The sequence below is a fragment of the Sturnus vulgaris genome, chromosome 3, assembly GCF_052056855.1.
Source record: "Sturnus vulgaris isolate bStuVul1 chromosome 3, bStuVul1.hap1, whole genome shotgun sequence".
Lineage (NCBI taxonomy): Eukaryota > Metazoa > Chordata > Aves > Passeriformes > Sturnidae > Sturnus > Sturnus vulgaris.
In genome coordinates, this window is record NC_142245.1 from 85,725,710 (window position 1) to 85,749,190 (window position 23,481).

The 23,481-nt window shown below is 36.3% G+C and overlaps 1 protein-coding gene across 44 annotated transcripts in view; it reads right to left on the reverse strand.

The window, feature by feature from the left end:
- The window catches only part of RIMS1 (regulating synaptic membrane exocytosis 1), a 311,085-nt gene that overhangs the window by 174,790 nt on the left and 112,814 nt on the right, over positions 1-23,481 (reverse strand). For 40 of the 44 annotated variants that reach the window (XM_088162183.1, XM_088162189.1, XM_088162205.1 and 37 more), the window contains one exon: positions 22,309-22,320. The exons of the other annotated variants lie outside the window; for them this stretch is intronic. In XM_088162183.1, the coding sequence (XP_088018309.1) occupies positions 22,309-22,320 (12 nt within the window). The remainder of the gene's footprint in view (positions 1-22,308; positions 22,321-23,481) is intronic. 44 annotated transcript variants of the gene reach the window in all.

The window sequence follows — 23,481 nt, forward strand, 5'->3', positions numbered from 1 at the left end:
CCATTCCAGTGGAATCGGCTTCTTCCAGATCAGATTTTCTTCAGAACTTAGGTTTTTAGCTAGATATTTTTATTCTGGTTTGGATGATTATATTCCAGTTAGGTGATTATATTCTTAAAAGTTACATAAAACATGCAGTTCTATAAAAGCCCTATAAATATTTCATTAGTGTAATCTTTTCTGGCGTCACAGAATCGACACAGCAATTCAACCACAAGACATGTTCATAGCAAATGAGGCTTCTCACAGAACTACCTGATGCCTTAAAGCCTGTGGTGCCATTTACAAGCTTGACTGAGAGCTTCCAGGAGGGATGTTTAGAAGTCTGCCTTACCAGAATTTTCCACTTGCCCAAGAGACTGCACCTCCTACTCTTTTTCTGCCTGCCTTTCAGTTAACTGAGATGTTACATTTTCAAATGAGATTCTATGTGTACAAATAAGGATTCGAGTAAGATGCCTAAATTGTTTCTGTCTACACTGAAATGCCAATAGGCATGTCAGGTATTTAGGTCTCCAGCCAAAGAGAGTGCACTCACTTTCATGTAGAAACAGTGAAATAAAATAAAATCCTATGTCTAATGATAGCCTAGTGCCTTTAGCAGTAAGTCAGCATATCCCACCTCGCTGCCACAGGAGTTAGGTCCCATGTGCCAGCCATATCCATGTGTCTTACACAGGGCATAAAAAATGGCACTGGATGCCTACTTTTAGGCAATAGATGTACTGGTTCTAATCATGGTCCTGGCATAGGTTCCTAAATCTACAGCTAAAAACTGCCTATAAGAGGGGGGAAAGATGCAGTGGAACAGTGATTCAAGGAGTTAACATCAAAAGGGCATTTCATGCTAGTTTTGTTGCCGTTGCTGTTAGCATCAGTGCTACTAGTCATTTTAAGATTAAAAAAAGAAAAAACATCTGACTTTCTTCACATGCCCTTCTGCCAAAATCTCTCAGCTACTGCTGCCAATCTTTCAGAAAGCTGCCGACAACAACTTACCCAAAAATCAAACATTATCTAAAATAATCCTGTAGCAATCTGAGTGTTGGAACTCAGACACTTAGGCAACTCTAAAGTAACAATATGAAATATCATCTCTAAAACAGCACACAGCCATGTTCTAGACACATGTACTTCTCTGAGAATATCTTTGGAGCTCAAGGAAGAAAGCAAAATCACTAGTGGTGAAGGCAGTAACTGTGTCCAAAAATTCAAACCAGCACATCTACGTACAGTAATTTAAATATTCTTCCCCTGCAAGTTCTTTTCTAAATCTGCTACTCAAAGAAATTAGTTAACACATGGTACTAAAAAAATACCATGAAAACTGCATTGTCATAGTTATAGCTCTGATCTTCTAATGCAAGACTACAGCTTTGGTCTCTTTCCTCGTAGATTAGATTCTTTTTCAACTGTATTTCTCTTGCCTGAATTTCCTTCCATTTCTTCTGATAACATAGTAGTCATGTTAGCCATAGTTGCTAGCCACATTTTCTGTAATATCAATCTCCATTTTTCAGAGACCATTAAGTTGCCCTAGAAATTATCTCACAGATCATTTTTGTGTATTCTTCTAACCTTCTACAAAAAAAACCCTAAAAAGTTTTGTGTATCTATTTGAACATTTGGCTGTCTTGATGAGCCACAGAAGCTGTACTCCTCTTAATCATTTCATGGTTCCTATAGTTACAGATACACATAGAACACAAAATATCTTTTTTACATTGCAGAAATATGACAAAAATAAGGTAAACAGCATGAAACAGCTTTACAGTCAGGACTGACATAAAGTTTTAGTTGCTATTCATAAAACAGAGACAACTCTGTTTATCCATTTATATATTTACAAACAGCAGCAAAAATTTAGAAATGCTCAGAACCAGACTGTCTTTAATCATGGATGGGTGTGTTCGTCAGTTCTGTGGGAGCTTTCACTACAGCACCATTATTTATCTTTCTATATTCTTTTATATATTATAATACATCATATATATATATATAATTATTTATAAAAAGCTCATGGGAAGGAAAATGAGTGGGTCAACTAGTGCAGGTCATAGGGGAATTGATAGGCATGAAATAAATTTTGATTTTTATATTCTTAGATATACAGCAATACATTAAAAACAGTGTTATGGATTCTACATCTCTGGAGACATTCAAAACACAAAAGAACACAATCCTGGCAACCTGATCTACTTGGGCCTGCTCTAGGCAAGGATTTGGACTCGATCTCCAGAGACATGTTCAAGCATCAAAAACTCTGTGAAACTCTAAAGAATAAAGCACTGAGAAATAACCTTACTGTTCTTCAGCTATGTTACATACTTCACTGCTAGAAGGTCTGGTCTTTTTGGTCGCACTGTCTACACAGGTTTCTGCCCTAGAGCAAACCATAGATATAACCTGAAGATCTGAGTGGAGAGGCACTGTGCTCACATGAGGGCCTGTGGAAAGCCCACCACATGCTGACCCATCTTCTTCCTGGACTATACACCGTGATACATGAACACAGCTATGAACAGAGCTACTTCCTCAGCTATCCAAGAGCTTCTACCAAAAGCTGGTGGAGTGACTGAGTGCTGGAAGACTTCCAATATGATATAGTGAGAACCAAGATTTCTTATATTTATAGAATATATATGTTTGTATGTATATATATATATTATATATATATACACATCTCCAGAGATTAGGTCTCAATCCTGTGTTGAAGGTGTGAACAGCCGATGTCATCCCCTCTAGGTTTGAGAGGTTGTCTACCTAAAACATGTATTTGAGGTTCCCAACCTGTACAATGCCTATCAATGCGGAGTTAATGAGAGGAACATACTGGCCTTGACGGCCACCAGGAGCATGGGGTCACCAGGAGATCTGTTCTGGGCATCTGTGTCTGCAGAGGCAATTCAGGGAAACAAAAATGGACACAGCAAACAAGCAAAGCTTACAGACACTGCATGGATCCATAGGAAGAGACACTGGAGCTGAGACTAACAGAGCACTGTGAAGACATGATGCAAAAACTCAGGGGCTGTGAGGAAGAGGAGGACTATCACTGCCATGTAAAGAGGGTAAGAAGGCAACAGTGAATGGCTGGCAGTTCAGGAATACCCGTAGTGGGAATGGGCTGAATATACAGCAAAGTGACAATCATGTGAAGACAAAGATTTTTATGGATGACATAACAAGCTGCCAAGGGAACATAAGGGAGCGTGTGCAGCACATTTGGATCTGTCAGTTATAACAAATGCCCAAAATCATGTTCGGAAGAACAAAATCTTTGGGAGAAGGAAAAAACATACTTTTGACATATTGCAGGATGATTTCATTGCAGTGATCTCTGCCATGCAGCTTGACAGAAATCTTCTCTGATCAGTTGGATTGATCATCTTTCCACTTGCAGAGAATCACAGTTTATGAATATGAACTCTGCTTAGACAGAATTTTCCTCTGTTCCCCAGCAACTCCTATGCTGAGAAGTTCTGGCTGCTGAGTTTTGCTTAGAGCTCCCATACTCCCAAGTCCACACAAAACCTAGAATAAGGCTGTCAGACCCTTGCAACCAGATTGTGAAATTAGGTATCTAATTTGTGAGTTTTACAGTGGGAGGAGAGTGGCACCAAGCATATGCTTCCTCCTGTGCCTGGGCAGCTCCACACAGCCCTGGCTCACCACCACTGTCTGGGACAGTCCTCCTGAGGCTGAGCACAAAGATGTGAAATGGTTTCTGATCTGTTACAAATACTTTTTTTACATGACACACAGATAACAGTACTGAACAGAATCCAGATAAACCTGGAAATGTAAGCTTAAACAAAATCATTACAAACCACCACCAGACTGATCCCTCATGCTTTAACTTTTCTTAAGAAAACAAAAAGCTCAAAATAAAAAGCTCTCAGTGAAAGAAAGTAAATTCTCAGTGAAAGAGCTAAATTCACAAATAAACATTTGGGAAATACCTAGTTTTCAGAATAAAAAAAAAGAAAAAAAAAAAAGGCACCATGGTGTAAATTTAGCTGGGCAGAACTTTCCATGCTTGGGGAATGTTGAACATCATATGGTGCCTTTAGTATGCTGCAACAATTACTACTACCTAGTAAGGGTTTTGGCAAAGCACCAAATAGGATTATGCCCTATACATGTTTATGTATATTCAGGTTTCACTATCTATCCCAGATTGATCCTTAAGTTTATAGTTTTTCTTCACATAATTAGAAATACTTAAGCCTGAATTTTTGTTATGAATGTAAATGCACGGAATCTTTATAATTACAGAAAGCAAATTCTTCCCACTGATATCACCACAGCAATTTCTTAATGTTTAAAACCTATACAACATTCTACCCTACACAGACCAGAAACTTGATCTCTTCATTTGAAAAAGCGACCAGAGTAACCTGAGGAAACACAAGACTCTAAGAGTTGGCTCAACATCTGATTTGCAGTTACTCCCTTACCAAAAGGATGACACAGGTTTTTTGGCTTTTTGTTGTTTGGGTTTTTTAAAATTTCATCTTTGTTGATCCTACCTTCTGAGATGTCCATGGTCCTTTCTTTTAATTCTCCCACCTCTCGCTCCAGGTGCAGAGTCTGAGGCTAAGTTGATTAATTCTGTGCTATCTGTGCTACCAAGCTCGAGCACAAAGGAATCTCAGTAAATCTGGGATGGAAGATTTGAGGAAGGGGAAGAGAGAGTATCAGTGTTCTACAACAAATTTGAGTGGATATTTCAGATTTAATTAAAAGAAAAACTGGGGAAAACAATGTTCTTGGTAAGGAAAAGTGTAGATTTTTAGGAAAGCAAAGACTGTGGGAGACTGAGAAAGGGTAAACAATTGTGGATCTGAATATGGACGAATCAAAAGATAAGGAAAAGGAAAATGGGACAGGAAAATGCACTAGGATTTTTGTGCCAGTGTAAGAATATTGCAATTTTTTAACTGATCTAAACAGCACATTGTTGACAGTCAATTTACAGACTATACCCAGCATTAATATCAGAGGTTTACTATTCTGAATTTGCAATACTACTGGCAGACCACACAGGGGAAGAGGGCAGTTTCAATAAGGTAAGATGATGTAAAGCAGTGCAGAACAATACACTTAGAAAAATCAAACAGTAATGACATTTTTTTATTTGATGAAGCTACTGTTACAAAAACAGGTTAAAATTTGAGATCAGAACTTTGCTAGATGAGGAGAACCATTCTGATCTTCTGCACTTACCTGTATATTCTCAGATATCTAATGAAGCTTTGTAATTCCTAAACAAATAAAAGGCAGATAGTGCAGTGACAAGGCCATTTGGGGAAGAGGCAACACTTAAGGATATTTTGCCTCTTTATTATCTGAAATAGAGAGATGCCTACTCCATGGTGGTACAAATACAGGGACCATGAGCTGGACTTGTGCTCACATGCCTGTTCAACAAAAGCAAACAATCTTGTTCATCAGGTAAAGAATTTATGTGTTGCAGGTTTCTGTGTGTGTCCGGAGTTAAATTTAATGGCCAGCTAGATCCCTAATATAAAAGACAGAGAACCATGTCAGCAACTAAGGAGAGAACTTTCTTATTCCCTGCTTGGTAGAAGGTAGCTTTGCCATAGCAACAGCTTCCAGAGCTGGTGAGATCCATCTACTGTTACCCAACCTTGGATCATCTTTCCTGCATACTGATATTTGCTCAATATTCAGCCATATTTGAAGTAGCTGAACACTAAACACAAGCACGGAGTTTGCAGGAAGCAGGAGTACCCTGATCACATTGTATATCAAAACCAACTTTCAAATACATCAGCCTTCTGCTGGGTTCAAAGACTGTGCCCATTTTGTGAACTGCAAAGACCATTTGACCAAGCTGTGTGATAAATATTCTGTGCTCCACTACTGTTCCTCTCAGTTTTGATTTGATCCTTGTATGTTATTGTAACTCCATCTTTGAGCTCTTTAAATTCAGATTATGTAACAGCCAGCAGAATGATCTCAGCTAAACAAATCAACTTCAGTTATTTAAATCCAAAACAGACATAATAGACAAATCAGACAATTCCATCCTCATCCACAGCCACAGGGAGAGGTTTTCTAGAATATTTTATTTCAGTAGTATCTACTCTTTCTAGAATCTGAGTTTGGACATTCCTTTGTATTTCTCTCTCATTTATAATTAATTTTAACTTTACACTGAAATCAGGTCAGTAGACTACATATTTATAAGGTTAGTACTGTGTTATTCTGGTTGTCTCTGTAAGTTTTAGGTGATTATACTAAAACGAGCGGTTTATCCCAGCTTAAATACGACTGGTTTACTGGAGGTCAGGCTCTTCTGGCTCTGTTGTCTTTAATAACTTTCCCTTAACCACTTCAGTTCTTTAGACAAAAGAACACAGGGAAGAAGGGACGACTTGTGAGATGAGGTGGCCAAGAAGAACGGATGTCCAAGGGAACATGGACAAACAGATAAAAAAGTTCAAAGTAGGGTAAGAAGAAAAGACAGAGGCAACAAGCTGAGGAAAAAAAATTGAGAGATGGACAATAGGGAGAAAGTAGGACAAATATCAGGGATTATGAGGAAACTAGTGTGCTGGAAAAGCAACAAAATTGGATTGTTTTGTTGTCACATAGCAAAAGTTACTGCATTTGGAACAGAGATGACACATGGACAAATAAAACTTGCTTCAGACAAAACTCCACTTCCTTTCTTTAGTTTGAAGTTTTTTTCTTTGGGTTTAGATTTTTTTCTTCAGAAAGGAAAGAAGACATTTGGGGATTCAGGGTTGTCTTTTTCTTTTAAGAGAAATTATTTTAGGTCAGCTTTACATCTCTTCAGTCATAATTAGCATAAGACATTACCAAGCCTTCACACATGTGCACTTTGACAAACCACCCTACAAATGAGCTTGCCAGGACTCTCAGAGCACAGCAGAAAACAGCAGCAGATTGGTTATGAGACACTAAAGCTCTAAAAGCAAACAAAGCACATCCAGCAGCTTTTGTAATAATCATGTGGCACTGCAGTCTTTTATTTGCAAATCCTTTGCTTTTTCCCTTAAAGAAACAACCTATTCTGAAGTTTAACCTTCAACCACTAGAAGAGGCCTCTTTGTTTTTTTGCCCTGAGCACAAGTGATGACAGTATTGCTACCCTTGTAAGAATTTGCTGCTTGCAGACTATGACAGAACTGAAAGGTTTAGGATCTTCACTGAATGTCATGCTCTGTGTAAGTCAGACTATAGTACCAAGTCCTCTGTATGGTTTTAATGGCTGTCTTTCAAATTAAATCAAAGCAGAAGTGACTCTTTAATTTCTAAATCTACATATTTTTATTTCTCCTTCTCTCTACTATATAATTAGATTCAAGCACTTTGTCTGAAAGAGTTGTTGAGAATATGCCACGTCACTTGCTGTGCAAGCACAAGGAGCTTTTCTTTTTGAAACATTTATGGTATTTGCTAAACTTAGCAGCCCAAAATGTTTATTATACAGAAGCCTAAGAATTGCTGTGTACTACAATAATCTTGAACAATGCTCTCCTTCCTTGCTGTTTGAAGTACAGGAATCTAAGTTCTTTGCACTCATTTAATACAATAATATGTGACATTTAAATTGAAAAAGGAAATTACTGGACAGCTAAAGTCAGCCATCCAGAAAGCTATCTGAAATAAAGAAGGAAAAAAGATTGAGAAAGTACATATCTTTCAGCTATTCAGTAAAATAAACTGCTAAGAAATAGTAATTACTGTTAAAATGTATGCTGGAGAGGTTATATACTTAAAAGGACAGAAAAATAAAACCAAAATAGAAGCCAGGAGGAAAAGGTGATTTTCTTAGCCAAGAAACATTGTGGTAGCTACATTTATGACATAGGTATGGCAAAAAAATAGATTTTAGTTGGCAATGATCATCTAAGAAAACACTAAAATGCAGATTTCTACCACACAAACTGAAGGCTTAACCCAGTGAAAGGGCACAGATCACCCTGTGTCAGATGAGTTTTGAGAACACAGACAACTTACAAGTAAATAAGGTGTTGTACATCAGGAAGCTCTTCTAGCCATAATTTAGCACTTCCAAAAGAGTGGCTTTTAAAAGCAAATATTAAAATAGTTAAACCCCAAATGTCATCCTTCTAGGGCTAAAATAGAAAAACAGCCATTTTATGCTGATGTTAGTCTACAGTTAGCTCTTCCATCATCATTTAACTCATCTTCATCCACATGGTGTATACAAAGTTGCTTTTGTATGATTCTTATTCATTACACAATGTACAATGTAACAGTGGGATGCTAAGTGCAGCATTATCTACTAAATATTTAATCATAAATTATCTTATAATGGAAATAAATCCTGTAACACTGCCTCAAAACTTGCCATGATATGGTTTCAAAATTTAATCATAATCAGAAAAATTAACAGAAGTTGAAAAAAAATGAGAAATGAAAGCAAGTGAATAAGGATGGCTGCAACCCACGTGCTACTGACTGCATAAAGGATATTCTACTTTTCAAAAAGGATAGAAGATTTTAAAAAAGGAAAGTCTTCCAAAGTAAAGTTTTAAAAATCTGCATAGTTTGCCCTGAAAACAAGCTATTGTTTCAAGCATCAATTCCAAGGATTTAATCCAGTCAGTTCACTGCAGACAGCAGTAACTACTGGTATTTACAGCCAAAGAAGAGGAAGTGATTAAGTAGAACATGGCAAGCTGATCCCATGATATGCAGGGCTACAAAAAGAAATGAGCCTTGGCAGCCCCAAGGCGAGGGAAGGAGGAGGGGAGGAAGTTCTGCAGTCCCCTGAGCAGGGATTCCCCACATCCTGCAAAGACCATGTGGGGAAGGTTTGCCTGACAGAAGATGCAGCCCCTGGAGAAAGCACATGGGAGCAAGTATTTTTCCTGAAAGTCTGCAACCCATGGAGGACTCCAAGCTGGAGGAGGAGGGAGCAACAGAGGAGAGCTATTGTGGACTAGTCTCAGCCCATGCCTGATGCCCTGTGCCACGTGGCTGGACAAAGCAGAGGAGTCCAGAGTGGAGAAGTAAAGTTGAGACTTGGAAGAAAAGGAGGAGTGAGGAGGTATTTTAGGTTTTGTCTTTGCTTCTCACAATCCAACTCCATTTTAGCTGGCAGTAAATTAAATTAATTAAATCCCAAGCTGAGTCTGTTTTACCCATGGTGGTAGTTGGTGAACCAGCACCCTGTTTTTATGTCAGTCCATGAGCTTTTCCATCTTATTTTCTCCCCTTGTCCTGTTGGAGCCTCTAGCTGCCAGATAAGGTCAATCCATCAGAGCAGCTTCTCTAAAAAGACTTACAAAATGAAGAAATATGTAAATTTTGTATTTATGAAACGAACTGCATAACAGTTTTTTACAAATGACTGAAAAGCCCATTTACAGTCCTTGGAATCCTAACAGTTTATCCCCATCATTTTCAATGGGAGAAAAAATCATCTGGATGTATTTCAGCAGTAGCCTGGATGGATTTAACAGCCTTAATCAAATTTAACTTAGTCATGAACTCTTATATCAAGATATGTATCTTATATAAAATTCAAGTTATTTTTCATGGATTTACAGTCACTGAAGAATTAATTTCTATTCATCATTGGGCCTTGCTAATAGAGGGCCAGATCTGTCAAGCTTTCAACTCTCTTTTCAATGGATAACTTGGAAATTTAGGCACATAGTCCAGAGAGAACTGTACCTAGCAGTACGCAACAGATGTTGAGATTCCATAAAGCTTTTGCTGCAGTAACTTTTGATAATATACATCTCTCTCTAGCATTTCAACAGGAGCACAGTTTCTGAGAAAAACACACTAGGTTAGCATAAGACTGCCTGTCAAACCTGTTTGAAATTTGTGTAGCTTGAAGCATTAGGCTTGTTCCTTGGCTTGGCTGCATGGCTAACTGCACCTGCCTTTTGTATCCAATTATCTGCCTGTCACCCTCTTCTTACAAAAAGAAGCAGTTTCTCCTACGTCAACTAGACCAACTTGTTTTTTCTCCAATCACCATCTTACCCTCAAGAAAGATAAAACATTCTATACTTAATTAAGGCTTTCTATTCCCTTAGCTGATTTGATCTTTATGAAGCTGAGTACTCAGCTGAACTCTACCATTCTCATTATCTGAAGACTGTGTATAGCAAATTTTCAACAAGAGTTTATGACTGTCACATTGCATGGTCTGAAAGGTAAAAAAACAGTTTTGGACTTCACAGGCCTATGAATTATACTCAAAAAGGGGAAAATAATTTACCATCATGAATAAGCATATCCTAAATAAAATACTGAAAATTTAAGTGTGGGTTAGTACAATTTTCACTAACATACATTTTCTTGTCAGTGACTGCCTGTAATGTAGGGGAAAAAAGCCAAATTGAACTCTCTCCAGCAGAATATATTCACAACTTTCCACATATCACAGACTGCATAAGACCATACATATACCCTCTTTTAAAGAGGTCAATTCATGTAGGAGACAAAAGGCTAAAAAAAACCATCTGGTGCATGAATTGTCAGGTTGCCTGTAGAGGAGAGAATGCGTAGGTTTGCACAGAATATTCAGACTGAGCGTGTAGAATTTCATTTGAAACAAGACTAAATATAGGTTTCTAAATGCATCTACAGCCCATTGCTGCTGTACGATTTCCTACTGGAGCTGATGAAAATCTATTGTAGGATTCAACTGCCTCAACATTGGCATTCATTTCTACCTTCAGTGCCCTATGGTTTCCAAAATATGAGCGTGGAGCTGTAAGGTAGGATGTGGGTGTTTCCTGAGAGCCACCCTCACTGGGGCACCTGCTGGGAGCTACAGTAAAACTCTGCAGTACCTTAAAGGACACTTGATGATTTGGGGCTCTTCCTGGCTAAACAGGAGCCACAATTGAGAAAGATTCAGTGGAGCTGATTTAGTCTAGTTCAGAGCAAGGTGAAGCACTCTGGGGCACACAGATCTCCCCCCATAAGTATGATGAAAACCCAGCTCACATATAATGTAAGGGTTCTCATCTGGAACTGATTCCTGCTCAGTCTGGCTGGTAAATGTATTGACTTAATCTCCTTTGGACACTTCACCAGTGTCCCCTTTAACAGTCTACACAAGTGATCAAGAGCAACACGAGCAATAGGCTCTACTAAAAACTCACTGGTTGATTAGGAAAACATCAGGTGCATGGAGTGAAGGGGTATAACCTGTAACTCAGGACATTTACAAGAGTATGTTTATATCTATGCTGAAAGCTTAGGGGGCAAAAAAACCAAAAAACAAAAACATAAAGTAGATTAAATCTTCCTCAGATTAATTCCCTTGTTGCTTTTTCTGCTGCATTAAACTTACATAGGCAAGAAGTTGCCTCTGTGGTCTCTTGACCCATCCACAAATGCAGTGAGATGAATCCCTGAAAAGCAGGTTTCTTTACAGCTAAAAGGACTGATCCAAATAATCCTGAGGGATAAAGCTGTCAGGCTGACAAAAGTCTTAAAGAGCAGTTTGTTGATAAACTTTCAACTGCCCTCTCTCTGTAGAAGTTACTTGGTCAGAGAAGAAAAAGTAGAGAGAAAGATTAACTTTGCTGATGCACGCACAGGTATGAGCTTTCATCACTTACCACATGTCACAGAGAAAAGTTACACTGCCAGTATTAAAATCCCAGCAACACACAAAAATTTCCTCCAGTCATGACAACACAACCATCATCCCTATGCTCATCTATTTATACAGAGTCCCAGCAACATCTGCTCATCTCCACGATTAATCTGCACTTCTCAGTAATACTCAACTTTTTAGAATGCAATATCCCAAATAACTTTCCCAAAACTCATCAGTACAAAGTGTTTTGCTACAGGACCCTGTTTTTTATGGACAAGTTAATAAGAAATAGAATATTCCAAAGATTCCATAAACCTGTTGCATGCAAGTTAGTTGACAGGTGTTTTAGCTGGAATACTGAAATTGCACAGGACATGATTAAACTTTGGCCTAAATAACACACAGCTTTTTGGAAACCTCAATCTGGATTTTAAAAATTATTAGGTTTTATCTGCTCTTTAAGGAAATTCAGATTACATTTTGTCCAGATTTTCACTTAATCTCTGACCAGTCATTAAACAACTGGTAACAGATACTTTATATCATTTTATAATCACAGTTCTGGAGAGAGATTTAATTTATCTCCATAGGAAGGCTGCTTTCCAGATGGGTCCTTATATTAAAGAAACTTCAAAAAAACTCACAAAATATTACAGAAACTTTTTCTATAGATTTCCTTGCATGAAATATACATTTCTATCTTCAATTATGCTTAATAAAATAATGTACTTTAGGTATATGTATGACAAACTATCCTGCGTCCTCTCTAACTGCAGCACTGGAGATGTATAAGCAGAAGTATCCATCCCTTAAGTAAAATAACTAAATTCTCCAGAATGTAAAATATATAAAAACATAGATGGAAGCATTTTTATCTAGGACATTACATGGCTAAAAATACACTGAATTTTAATCCTGGATGAGGATTAAGGTTATTTATGACAAAAAGCAAAACAGCAAGAGAGCACAGATTACATTTAGCCTTCATAATTACTTTGTTCTCTTGAATTTTTTCAGCTACTTGTTGATTTGTCATAATACATAATAGGTCAAAAATCTTATCAAATCTCTCTTTGCAGTAAGATTTCTTTTTGGCTAAAAATACCTCTGGTTTTGTGGTGCCAGAATAGCCCAAGGATTCAGTTTACTAAATGTAGCTCTACTTAACATTCCTGTGTTATTTTCTAAATTACTAAAACCAAACAATTTTGCCTCAGCAGTGTAAATAGCTATGAACACTTCACATATTAGAAGTCACACATAGTCCTAACCCCACATATCACGTTAAAAATCCCATCACATAGAAGAATCTTACATGAATGAGGGCTACAATGATTCAAGCTGAAAGAAAAAATTCCAAGAAGAAATAAAATGATCAAGTAAAGAATTTGCTGGGCTTAAGGGGAACACACTGGGCTGTCAAATCAACCTGAGCTTAAATGAGTGCACTCTCACATGCCTGGGAGCTGGAAGCTGGTTTTTGTCTTCCACAGGGAACAAATGTATTCAGAGGCTGAACAAGGGGATGTGGTTAGTTTGCCAAAAGCTCAAGTCTTTTAGAGAAGGATGATGCATGATTAGAAGATATCTTCCATTTTATGGGATCATTTTATAAGAGGACTTTCCACAGTTACCACAGCTGGGCACTGTTTGAAATAAGGGACATGATACTATATTGATTGTCTTCTAGCAATAAAATATACCCAAGTATATATAGGAAACAGGTCACTGCTGAAAAAACTGAAGGTGCATTGCTCAGATAAAAACAAGTCCCACGAGGTGCTGCCACAGGACTACCACTTCTGACTGAGCTCTGCTGGGACATCAGCAGTCAGCCCTGCTGGTGCACCATACCCCCTCCAGCAGCCCACAGAAGAACACACTTCTTCAAGTCTCCTGAGCCTAAACACATCCCTGGACATCTGCATGTTTGCTACTCTGTTCTCCCTCTTTGTTTTTGAGGGAGGGGTTTAAAAAAAAAAAAGAAAATAAAAAGTGCCTGTAGTCTCTAAAGCTAAGCTTTTATTGGAGCATCAATCAGAAGAGATATGAAGGTTTCTTTCTTCTGAGTGAATTAGATGAAATTTTAGATGGTTTGAAATATTTGTCTGCCTGGTATGTCTTTGTAAAGTGATCCCTTCTCTTCAGCCCTCCACAGCAAGGAGGGCTTCCAGATAATATTTTTCTACATTTCCAGATTTTTTTTTTTTGCATCACAACTAAAACTGCAAATAACAGAAACACAAACCCACCTCCCTTGGCTTGCCAATAGATGGCACACTGTTATGTGGCTCTCCACCCAGAAATAGATGTGTTAATTCTGGATACATTTACCTGAAGCAATCAAGAAATAGCTCAAAATTACGACATTCAGGGGTCTGTCTGACAGATGCCTCCTTCATTGACAAGCCACCTCTCACATGAACAAGTGCTGGGTGAGTATATTAAGCATCTGATTCTACACCAGAACACACATTATATGCTTGACAACAGTAATAATGGCATTTTTACTTGATTTCTGTCTTTAAAGCACTGCACACTACAAATATATTTCCAGTGATCAGACTTGCCATACAGAAGCACATTGGAAAAGTGGGATATATCCAGACACCACTTTCATGCAGATGGACTCCCCAGGCTTCCCCACTGTCCTCCACTAACCCTGCAGATCACTCATTTCAAAGAGCTGCAAATCTACCCAAAGAAATGAACTTATTCCCTAACATGTTGATACAACAAATATCTGCAGAGAAACTAGCAGGCATGTACAAATTAAATTAACCTATACCAGTCACAGTCTCTGGATTAGTCATTTATTCTAAACTTATGTTTTAATACTCCAAGATGACTTCTTTATAAATTGAAAAATGATAGTTTCTAGCACAACTAAGCAGCTAAATATTATAGGACACCACATTCTTAAAATTTAATTTTTAAAACATTGGAGATACTTTTTCTACATCTTCTTTATTAAGATAGTGTGTTTGCTTATTAGTTCTGTATTCCATAGTAAAAAATAATAATACATTTATTATATGTGGTGTATAGTGGTTTAGAGATCTCTAATATCTTCTATGATTTCTGCAGTGCCAACAAGTAAAAAATTATTCCATGACAAACATGAAGATAACAGAAATACAGTAAATACACAATCCCTTGCAAAGTAAATTTTTTGCTTAATTTGAAATGCAATAGGGCACACTGAATTCAGAAATAGCAATAGCAAATTTGATGTGGCAATGAAAATGCCAGTGGAATTTTGGATTTGAAGACACCATAAAGTCAATAGTCCAGTATTAATAGTAATGAGATTGGATTTGACTTGCTAGCAAAAGGTAACAATAAATTCAAAGCAATTCATATAATTAATCAAATTACTTGAAAAAATAGTACATTGTGGAAAATTAACACAATTAAATGTGCCTAATACACTGAAAGGATGCAAGAACAGTTCCAAATAGGCATAATGATCTCAGAGGTGAAACTTCAGCTTGCTATCTACAGGTTTTGGAGGGATTTAAGGCTTTCTACTGATTGTAACATTACTGGAAACAAGTTGAAATACTGAAGAACTGAAGGACTTGTAAACAGATTCCTGGAGTTACTATTTTTGAAAATTTTTTAAATTTAAAAATTATATGAAAATTATCATCTACACAGATCAATCTAAACAGGCATCCTACCAGTAGCTGGCCAACCCTATTCCCAAATATCTGGAAAAATATATAAACCTGACATATTTACTGTACAATCCTTAAATATTTATATGACTTAATATTTATGAAAATGTTAGTAATGATTCAGCAATAATGATTTTTTCATAAAAGGTTCCTCTTAAAAAAAAACCCTCATTAAAGAAGAAATGCTCCATTCAAAATTAGGATTTTAATTGTACATATCACTATTATTACAGCTATCCACGTTATTAATGGCACAACTGCAAGCAAAAGGTGATCAAATACTACTAATGTATTTCCAACCTATCAGAATTAATAACTATAAGCAGTAAGATGTAGAAAGAAAAATTTATTTCATGCATATAAATACATAATTTTAGCAATTTTTTAACTGATTGATTTTTTTTCCTCCTGATTTTATAAAATTGTATACACATTCTGAATAGTTAAAGATGATCATAATTGTGTCTGGTTTAAACTGTTCATTTTTTTTCCTTTTACCTTACACCAGATATGTAAACATTATCATATTAAATCTATAATGTCATACTTGGTCATTTTTCTCACTGTATTCACTGGATACACAGGGATCAGAATCTTCTATAAAGGTACAGTCTACAGGATCGTATTGATTACATTAGAGCTTATGAACACATCAAACAGAAACCATGACTTCTTACTGTTGTGTTGCACCACCAGTATTTTCTTTCAATATCCCCTTTCTTCTTAAGGTGCACTGGACTAAAAAAGCTCAGATTTCAGTTGTTATAACTTGCTTCATTTACTTGTCTTTTCAATATATATCTGCAGTTGAAACTAATTAACTAAAATGATCTTCCTTTACACAAGACCATGAAACCCATCTCTTTACTTACAGATATTCAGGGCATGGATGAATCATATTTGATAAAAAGTGAATTAAAATATTTCTATATTGTATTTTCTGAAACCAGTACTTATTAGAAAAGTGCGATAAAATCATTTCAGCCAAGATCTAAATACTAACTCAAAGTACACTTCTGAACAAAAACAACAACAAAAAAAGAAAATAATTTCAAAAGTTTGTATTCTGTCTTTGTAGTGAGCCTAGCCCAAGTCAGCTAGGAAGATGCACAGACAGTGCTGTATCTCATCTGGAAAAGCAGCTTTTATCACAATGGAGTTCAACAGTGATCTCCCACACCTCAGGTAGTAACTGAGCAAGTAGGATACACAATATTTTTAGGAGAACCACTAGAAGGCTCTCCTGCTCTTGCTCCTCAGCTTTATATCATCAACCAAACCGGACCAAACAGAATGTGAGATTGTGAGCGTTAAAATGATAAGAATACTACACTGAAAGAAATAAAAAGCCTAAAGTTGATTTGGTAGCTTTGGTTTTTATTTCTCTCTGAACACGGAGCTGAAAAACATCATCATAATGTTAGTGCTCTTTCTAAAGGATTTTGAAATTCATTAATAAAATTCTGAAATTTATTTGTCCAAAGCTGTAAGTCACAGAACTATTCCCTAAGTGAACTTAAGGAGATTTTGTGTAAGCCTATAAAGTGTATAGCTACAATAAGTAAACAAGTAACAAAAATCACATTAAATATCTCTGAATTTTTCACTGCTCACCCTGCAAGTCAAAAGACACATGAATATTCCAAAGTGTAAGGACCAAGTTCCCTTAGGTAGTCTTGCCTGAGCAGGGGGGACTGGATCAGATGACCTCCAGAGGCTCCCTCCAACCTCAGTCCTTCTGAGATTCTGTGACTGCTATGGTGTAACATCTCCTTTTGTCCCAGATGAATGGGTGCATAAATATAACTCCTCAGGTGATTTAAATACCTTGAATCATTAACAGATTTCAAAGGTCAAAAAATTGGGTTGCCCTGTACTTCCTGTATTAGGCTGTGTAGTAGGATGCACGTGTAGGATATGCATGTATATTCACTTATGAAAAATCTATACAATACATGCTTATACATACATATACTATGTGTATATATATATATATATATATTTACACACCTATGACATTAGGCAAGAGTAGGTGAAATAAAGCTTCTCCTGAAATGCCTAATTGACCTTTGAAATCCTGTATGTTTTTTAATGCAAGTTTTTGCAGTGGAAGGAATTATTACACTCAAAGGTATTGCTTTGCATTCAAAATAATTCTCATAGTCTCAAATCAGTTAAATTGAAACAATACTGAAAATACAAGACTAAAAATAGGTTAACATGGCAAGAAACAATATTGTAGTGCAGTAAAATTTGGGGGGTTCTAGGCCCTGTTACATGGAATTTCCAATATTTTTTATGTCAGGTATCCACAGATTACTGTTACCCAGCTTGCATGACAACAGCAAGAACAGACATAGAGGGTTCAGGAGCCCTTTATCATAGGTTAAGGGAGAAGGCTGCAGTGGCAATATATTTTCTTGGTCATGAAGTGTAGAATCACATGACAAGTCACATTTTAAGAGTCTGGCAAACAGGTAAACTAAACCACAGAGCTTAATCAAGTGGTTATTGATTTAGTGATGATTTAAGGCTATAGTGGAAGAAAAACCCAGCTGTCTAGTGACTTCTACGGTCCCATTATTAAATTAAGAAACTCTGATCTGGTTAACTTCAGAGCAATAGCATCATCTGCCTACTTTTTTTTTTTTTTTTTTTAATTATAAAAAGGAGCCGATCAATTTGCTTGCTGGACCCCATAAAAATTGTATTTCAAGGCAAACACGTTTCCTCAGCAAACTTTGTAAAGATCAAGCTAATTTTAGAGATTTCCTTAAAAATTTTATACACTCACACTTGTTTGAAAGCAAAGTAACTCCCCAGAAGCAGAGGACAGTGATCGGCTCCTTACTTGAAATAGAATTCCTCAGTTTCTTGCTGGCATTTTTAAATTTTTCTGCAGTTCTAGGGAGGCATTACTGAAAAGCAGTGCTTCTCTCATGATGCATATAAGCCTCATATCTTTTGGGAAACAAATTATATTGAATGCCACAGAGAGAAAATGTATCTGCTATCAATTTGCAATTTGCTATGTAATTTACATCCTTCTGTTGGACTTCTTTGTTTTGTTCTACAGCTGTGTTAGTCAGACCATACAGAAATTGGCCTTTTAATAGACAATTAGACCTAAGAGTTCTATTCAAGAGATGTAAAAAAAAATCCTGACAATCCAGACATTTTGTTCTGGCTATATCACCAACTTTTCTGTTAAAGCATTTGTACACAGCTGAATTGCATGGCATATGTAGTCAAGTTGGTAAGGCTTAAATTAGCAACCCGTTATGTAAGCAAATTTTAGGAATAATTTAAAGGAACTAAATGTCAAATTCCCTGAAAAAAAAAAAACACCTGACATACAATTAAGGAAATGTTTCCAAGTTGTATTTCTTTCCAAGTATAAATCACTGATATTATACTAGAATGAAAACAATCTCAGTGAAAGCCAGATCAGAAATAGGACTACACTGATTAAAAATATTATTTTCTGCAACCACATACTACTAAGTTCAGTGAAATAAAGTCTCATATATTTATAATGTATTTTACATCCAGATTTCCTACCAGGTGTCCTTTACATATGTAAATAGAAAAAGGAGAAAGCAAACCGCTCTATTCTGCAAAATACAGGAAAATTGTGACAAAATTTACTTTTATCATTTGCTCCCAATTTTTTTCATTTGAAATACGATAAAAAATAGTAATCCTAACGAAACCTGTACGATGGTAGACTGATTGCTATGGATAATTACATGGCTTAATCATGGATCTTCCACCTAAATCTGTCAATGTCCTACAAATTTCACTTAGTTCAATACACCCACAGCACCTCACGAAATACTTGAATTTTGACCCAAAGAAACTACATTTGTTCATTCATTTTTGCACCCTAAAATATATCTCCTTTTCTATCAGGAGAAAGAAACACGTCTCAAGTGATCACAAAGGAAATACATATTTTTGCATTACCTAACCAAATACTGTGAAAAAGTTTTACAGGAATGAGGAAAGAAAAAAAGTTGTATTTTCAGTCATTTTTCTGCTTTACCAGGTTGTGGTACCATGGCAGGGAAGAACAGAGTGGCAGCCAGGCCATCACAAGGACTGAGGTTGGACCCTTCCCACCCCTTACCAAACTATGGATAACAACTAGTTGGACATTTTGCTTTCTCCACTGCCCTAAAATCCAAAATATTTCACATCACAGGGGAGAGTGAGTGGAACAGAGGGAAGTAACTTGAACCCACTACCATTTTGGCAATTAAAATCTTGGTGTACAGAACATAACTAAAAGGAAGCGAAGTTATAAGTGTTGGCCCTCTATAAGAAACTAAAACCACCTAGAATATTCTGCCAAAATAGAAGTGTCATCTCACATAAAATTGAATTAAACCCATTAAACGTGGCTTGCCTGCAACTATATGAACGGAGAGCAAACTCAGGTGAGAAGTGCAAAGAGCTAACCAACACTCAAAAAACATGAAAGAACTTAGGAAACATATTTGGGTATGCATTTTGACATATTAGAACAAAAATCATTGAAATTTATGCAACTCATTAGCCACTAGAATATGTCAGTTATCGCTAATTAATTTTGTAAGTGTAATGGAGTCATTTCTTGATCAGCCTAGGATGCCTACTAACTCTCACTACAAGGTGTTTTGGGATGTCCTTTAGGATTTTAAATGAGGAGAGAACATATTAAGTTCTGCTATATATATTTGAAAAAATCCTTAAGAAATACTCGGCACTAACTTGAAAAGGTCAAGAACAGCTTCAAAGCATTACATTCTTAAAATATTTAGCTACAATCAAGAGCTGCAAGGGACCTTAGAGACCTTATACATTGCCCTACAGCCACAAGCAACCACATCACATAAATCCTTTCCTAACCTCATTAAATTTAGTCTTTAAAGTTTTAGAGGGCTCTTTTTCTTTCCTGTAAGCCACATGAAATAAATTCTCAAGGCTTTAATGCCTGTAAACATATTTTTTCAAGCCAGGAGTGTTTAGGGCCAAGTTATACACATTTGATCTCATGTATTCACTGTCCTCTATTCTTATTGTTTAAATTTTCTGCATTTCTACATAACAATTCCATACTTTCTGCATCAACTATAATTGCTTTAGCTCTTGTCCCCTTAAGCTCTCTAGCCTTCTCTCACATGAACAGCTCTCCATTTCCTGGATCATCCTCTGACTGACTTTCTTTGTGCCTATCACAGTTTGTATTTGTTAAAGATGGGTAATGCATGGGAAGCAACACCTCAGGTGAGGTGTCATAAATTCTCCAACTGTACAGGAAACACCTCGAATCTAGGTTAACTCTTGACTTTTCCTGAGTTGACCTTTTGGTAATTGACACTTCATCATCCTTTTCAAATGATGCACCCTTCACCTGAAGAAACTTGGCACACATGTTCTGTATTAATATAATTTATTGTGGTAAAAATTCGTGTGGATAAATATGAAACACTAAGGGATAAATATGTTGTTGAAGTTTTTACTGATATAAAACTTGCCATACATTAGGCAGGAATATTGAGCCACTCAAAATAATTAAGAAATAATATTTTTCTCATGTTGCTATATTTTAATTATACCAATTGTTCTGTTATAAAACATGTTAGTTCTAGGTACGTATTAATATTTTGAAACTATTTAATTCTATATATTCCATTAACATTCAGAGAGAGGCACTGCTAAAGTAATTGTACTTTAAAGAAGTTTGTCTCTCACACATTCAAGATTTGTTGTTGGATACTTTCCCTCTGACTACCATTAACCTTTTAGCTGTTCAAGAGTTGTAGCTCTGCTATATCACACCATATAGAATTTATTTTCAAACATTATTACTAAGGCATTTTCTTGGCATGTAGAAGCCTGGTATTAAACACCTAAAGTAACCGAAACCTTCAGGAAAATCTAAACTAAGACAAGTGCAAATAACAAGGATGCATTTAATTGAATTTAGGACAATTCAAATGAGTCAGATGTCTTCAGAATACATCTTCAGAGTAGCACTGACATATTAAAAACCTACTGCAAAACTCAAATGTGATAGAAATAATTTTCTCCAGGTATTGAACAGTACTAAATTTCAGGTTACAGGCATGGTAGTGTTTAAATGGGAGCATAACACCACTTCATATCACAAGCACAACTCAAGAAAGAACACATCAAAAACTACACTGGATTGTAATTAATGTACACTTGTTTCAGCTGAGGTGCCAGAAAAGCTAGCTAATTTCCACACTTAATCCTCCAGCTAAAATTCTGGACTAGCACCTTTGCAGAGCTGCCCCAGAAGAGGTGGTAAATGCACATGCACTGTTCTGCTCAAGTACTGCCAGCCCCGATGCAATGCACAGAGTGCAGAGATGAGCAGGAAACTACCCTCACCTATTTGAGACAAGGCATAGGCAATACTGGTGAATATGCCTCTACTAGATCCTTAAAGTTCTGCAGATTTTTGAAATCATAACTATCCATTCAAAAAGGACTCCACCTTGCTCTCTATACTTATGTCAGTTTGTTTGCCTATTATATATTATGCAAAATGTCAAATCAAAAAGCTGATTTTACAAGAATTCCTTAAATTTCTGCTGCAGCCTGAAGTGAAACACAGGAAGCCATATAAAACAATGCAAAATTACAATTAAAAGACTAAATTAGATTTCCTGATGCTGATTGAAGGACCTCGCACACAAAAAATCAAAACTGTTAACTAAAGATGTATTTATGAAATAAAATTGTATTACACTTTATTGGCTCTCCTATTTTTTTGCCAATAAATAAATCTCAGTTCTTAATTTCTTCTATTGTCATAATTTTGACAACAGTTTTGGGTTTCCTTGTTGAGGAGTCTTTAGGCCTGTGTTCAGCTAAGGGATGTATAGGGCCTGGGTGTCAGGATTCCTGTTTTCCCCCCTCCCCTCTGGATGATTATGAAATTTCAGTTCAGTTTTTCACATTAATATGTATCCCAGTTAACTAACAACATTATAATAATAAATTATAAAAAGCATGGATTCTAACCACTTTGTCCTCCTTTGGGAAAGCATCCAAGGAAGCAGAATAAAAAGAGAAAAGAAAAAAAGAAGAGATAAAGAATAAAATAGGCAAGTATTAATAGACAGATTTCAAAGAAGTGCAATGCTAATAACTCTCTATGAATAGACAAAAACACAAAATTAAGGAAAAAAAGAGCTTTAAATAAAAAGATGACATTACTGCATATATTGAAAACATGTTTTCCTATCCTGACCCACAGAAGCATAAACAATTTAAGAAACAAAATGCAACTTACAAATGAAATGACACTCTTCCATTTCTGTGGCTTGAAATAGTGAGTGAAAAATGGCTAAAATATATATTCAACTTTTTTTTTTAATAAAGTTAAGCAGTATCACATGCAGTCATTAATAGAATAATGTAATACATCAAAGCAAACTATATTTTCAGTGACTTGCTCTAACGACACCACCTACAGGTGATACAAAGTCATGCATCTATTTTTACTAATATATTGATACATGCAAATTTTCGTTACATTCACCCATACAGTTTTCTTCAGAATGTGAATTTAATTTAACGGACTCACAGGTACATTGAGGCTATGGAAAACTTCTAAAATAACCATGAAATGCATCTTTTTGAGGGGTTATTTTTGGTTTGCATGAAATTTATTTCAGAAGGCCTATTCAACTGATGTCCATCTTAAAGAAAGTGAAAAGGTCACAAACTAGTTCCCTTGTGGAAATTATTATCTACTATAAAATCTGTACTCACTTTTAAGTGAATCTGTGCTAATACCAAGAGCACCTACAAATTTATAAAAGCTTGGCATCTTAAAGCCAAGTTGCCTCATCTCATGGCAGAAAACAAAACTATTCATGTAATAAAAAGAGATGTGTAAAATGTTTTATAACACACCATAGTCCTTGATGACCAGCTAAAAATAACCACTGGATGAAAGCATTCCAAATTTAGATCCTACTGCTCATGTACAAGAGAGCAGTCAGAGGCTTGTGGGACTGACTGACCAGAGTACTCTTGGATATCATCTGGTTTTGTGGAAAGCTACTGCAGCTAACTCATCACAGGAAGAACTATTCAGTTCACCTGCCTGAAAGTAGGATGCCTAAATCAGACTAATCTGAAGTTTTATTTTTAAATAAATTTTAAATAAATTGGTGTAACACTTTCCCT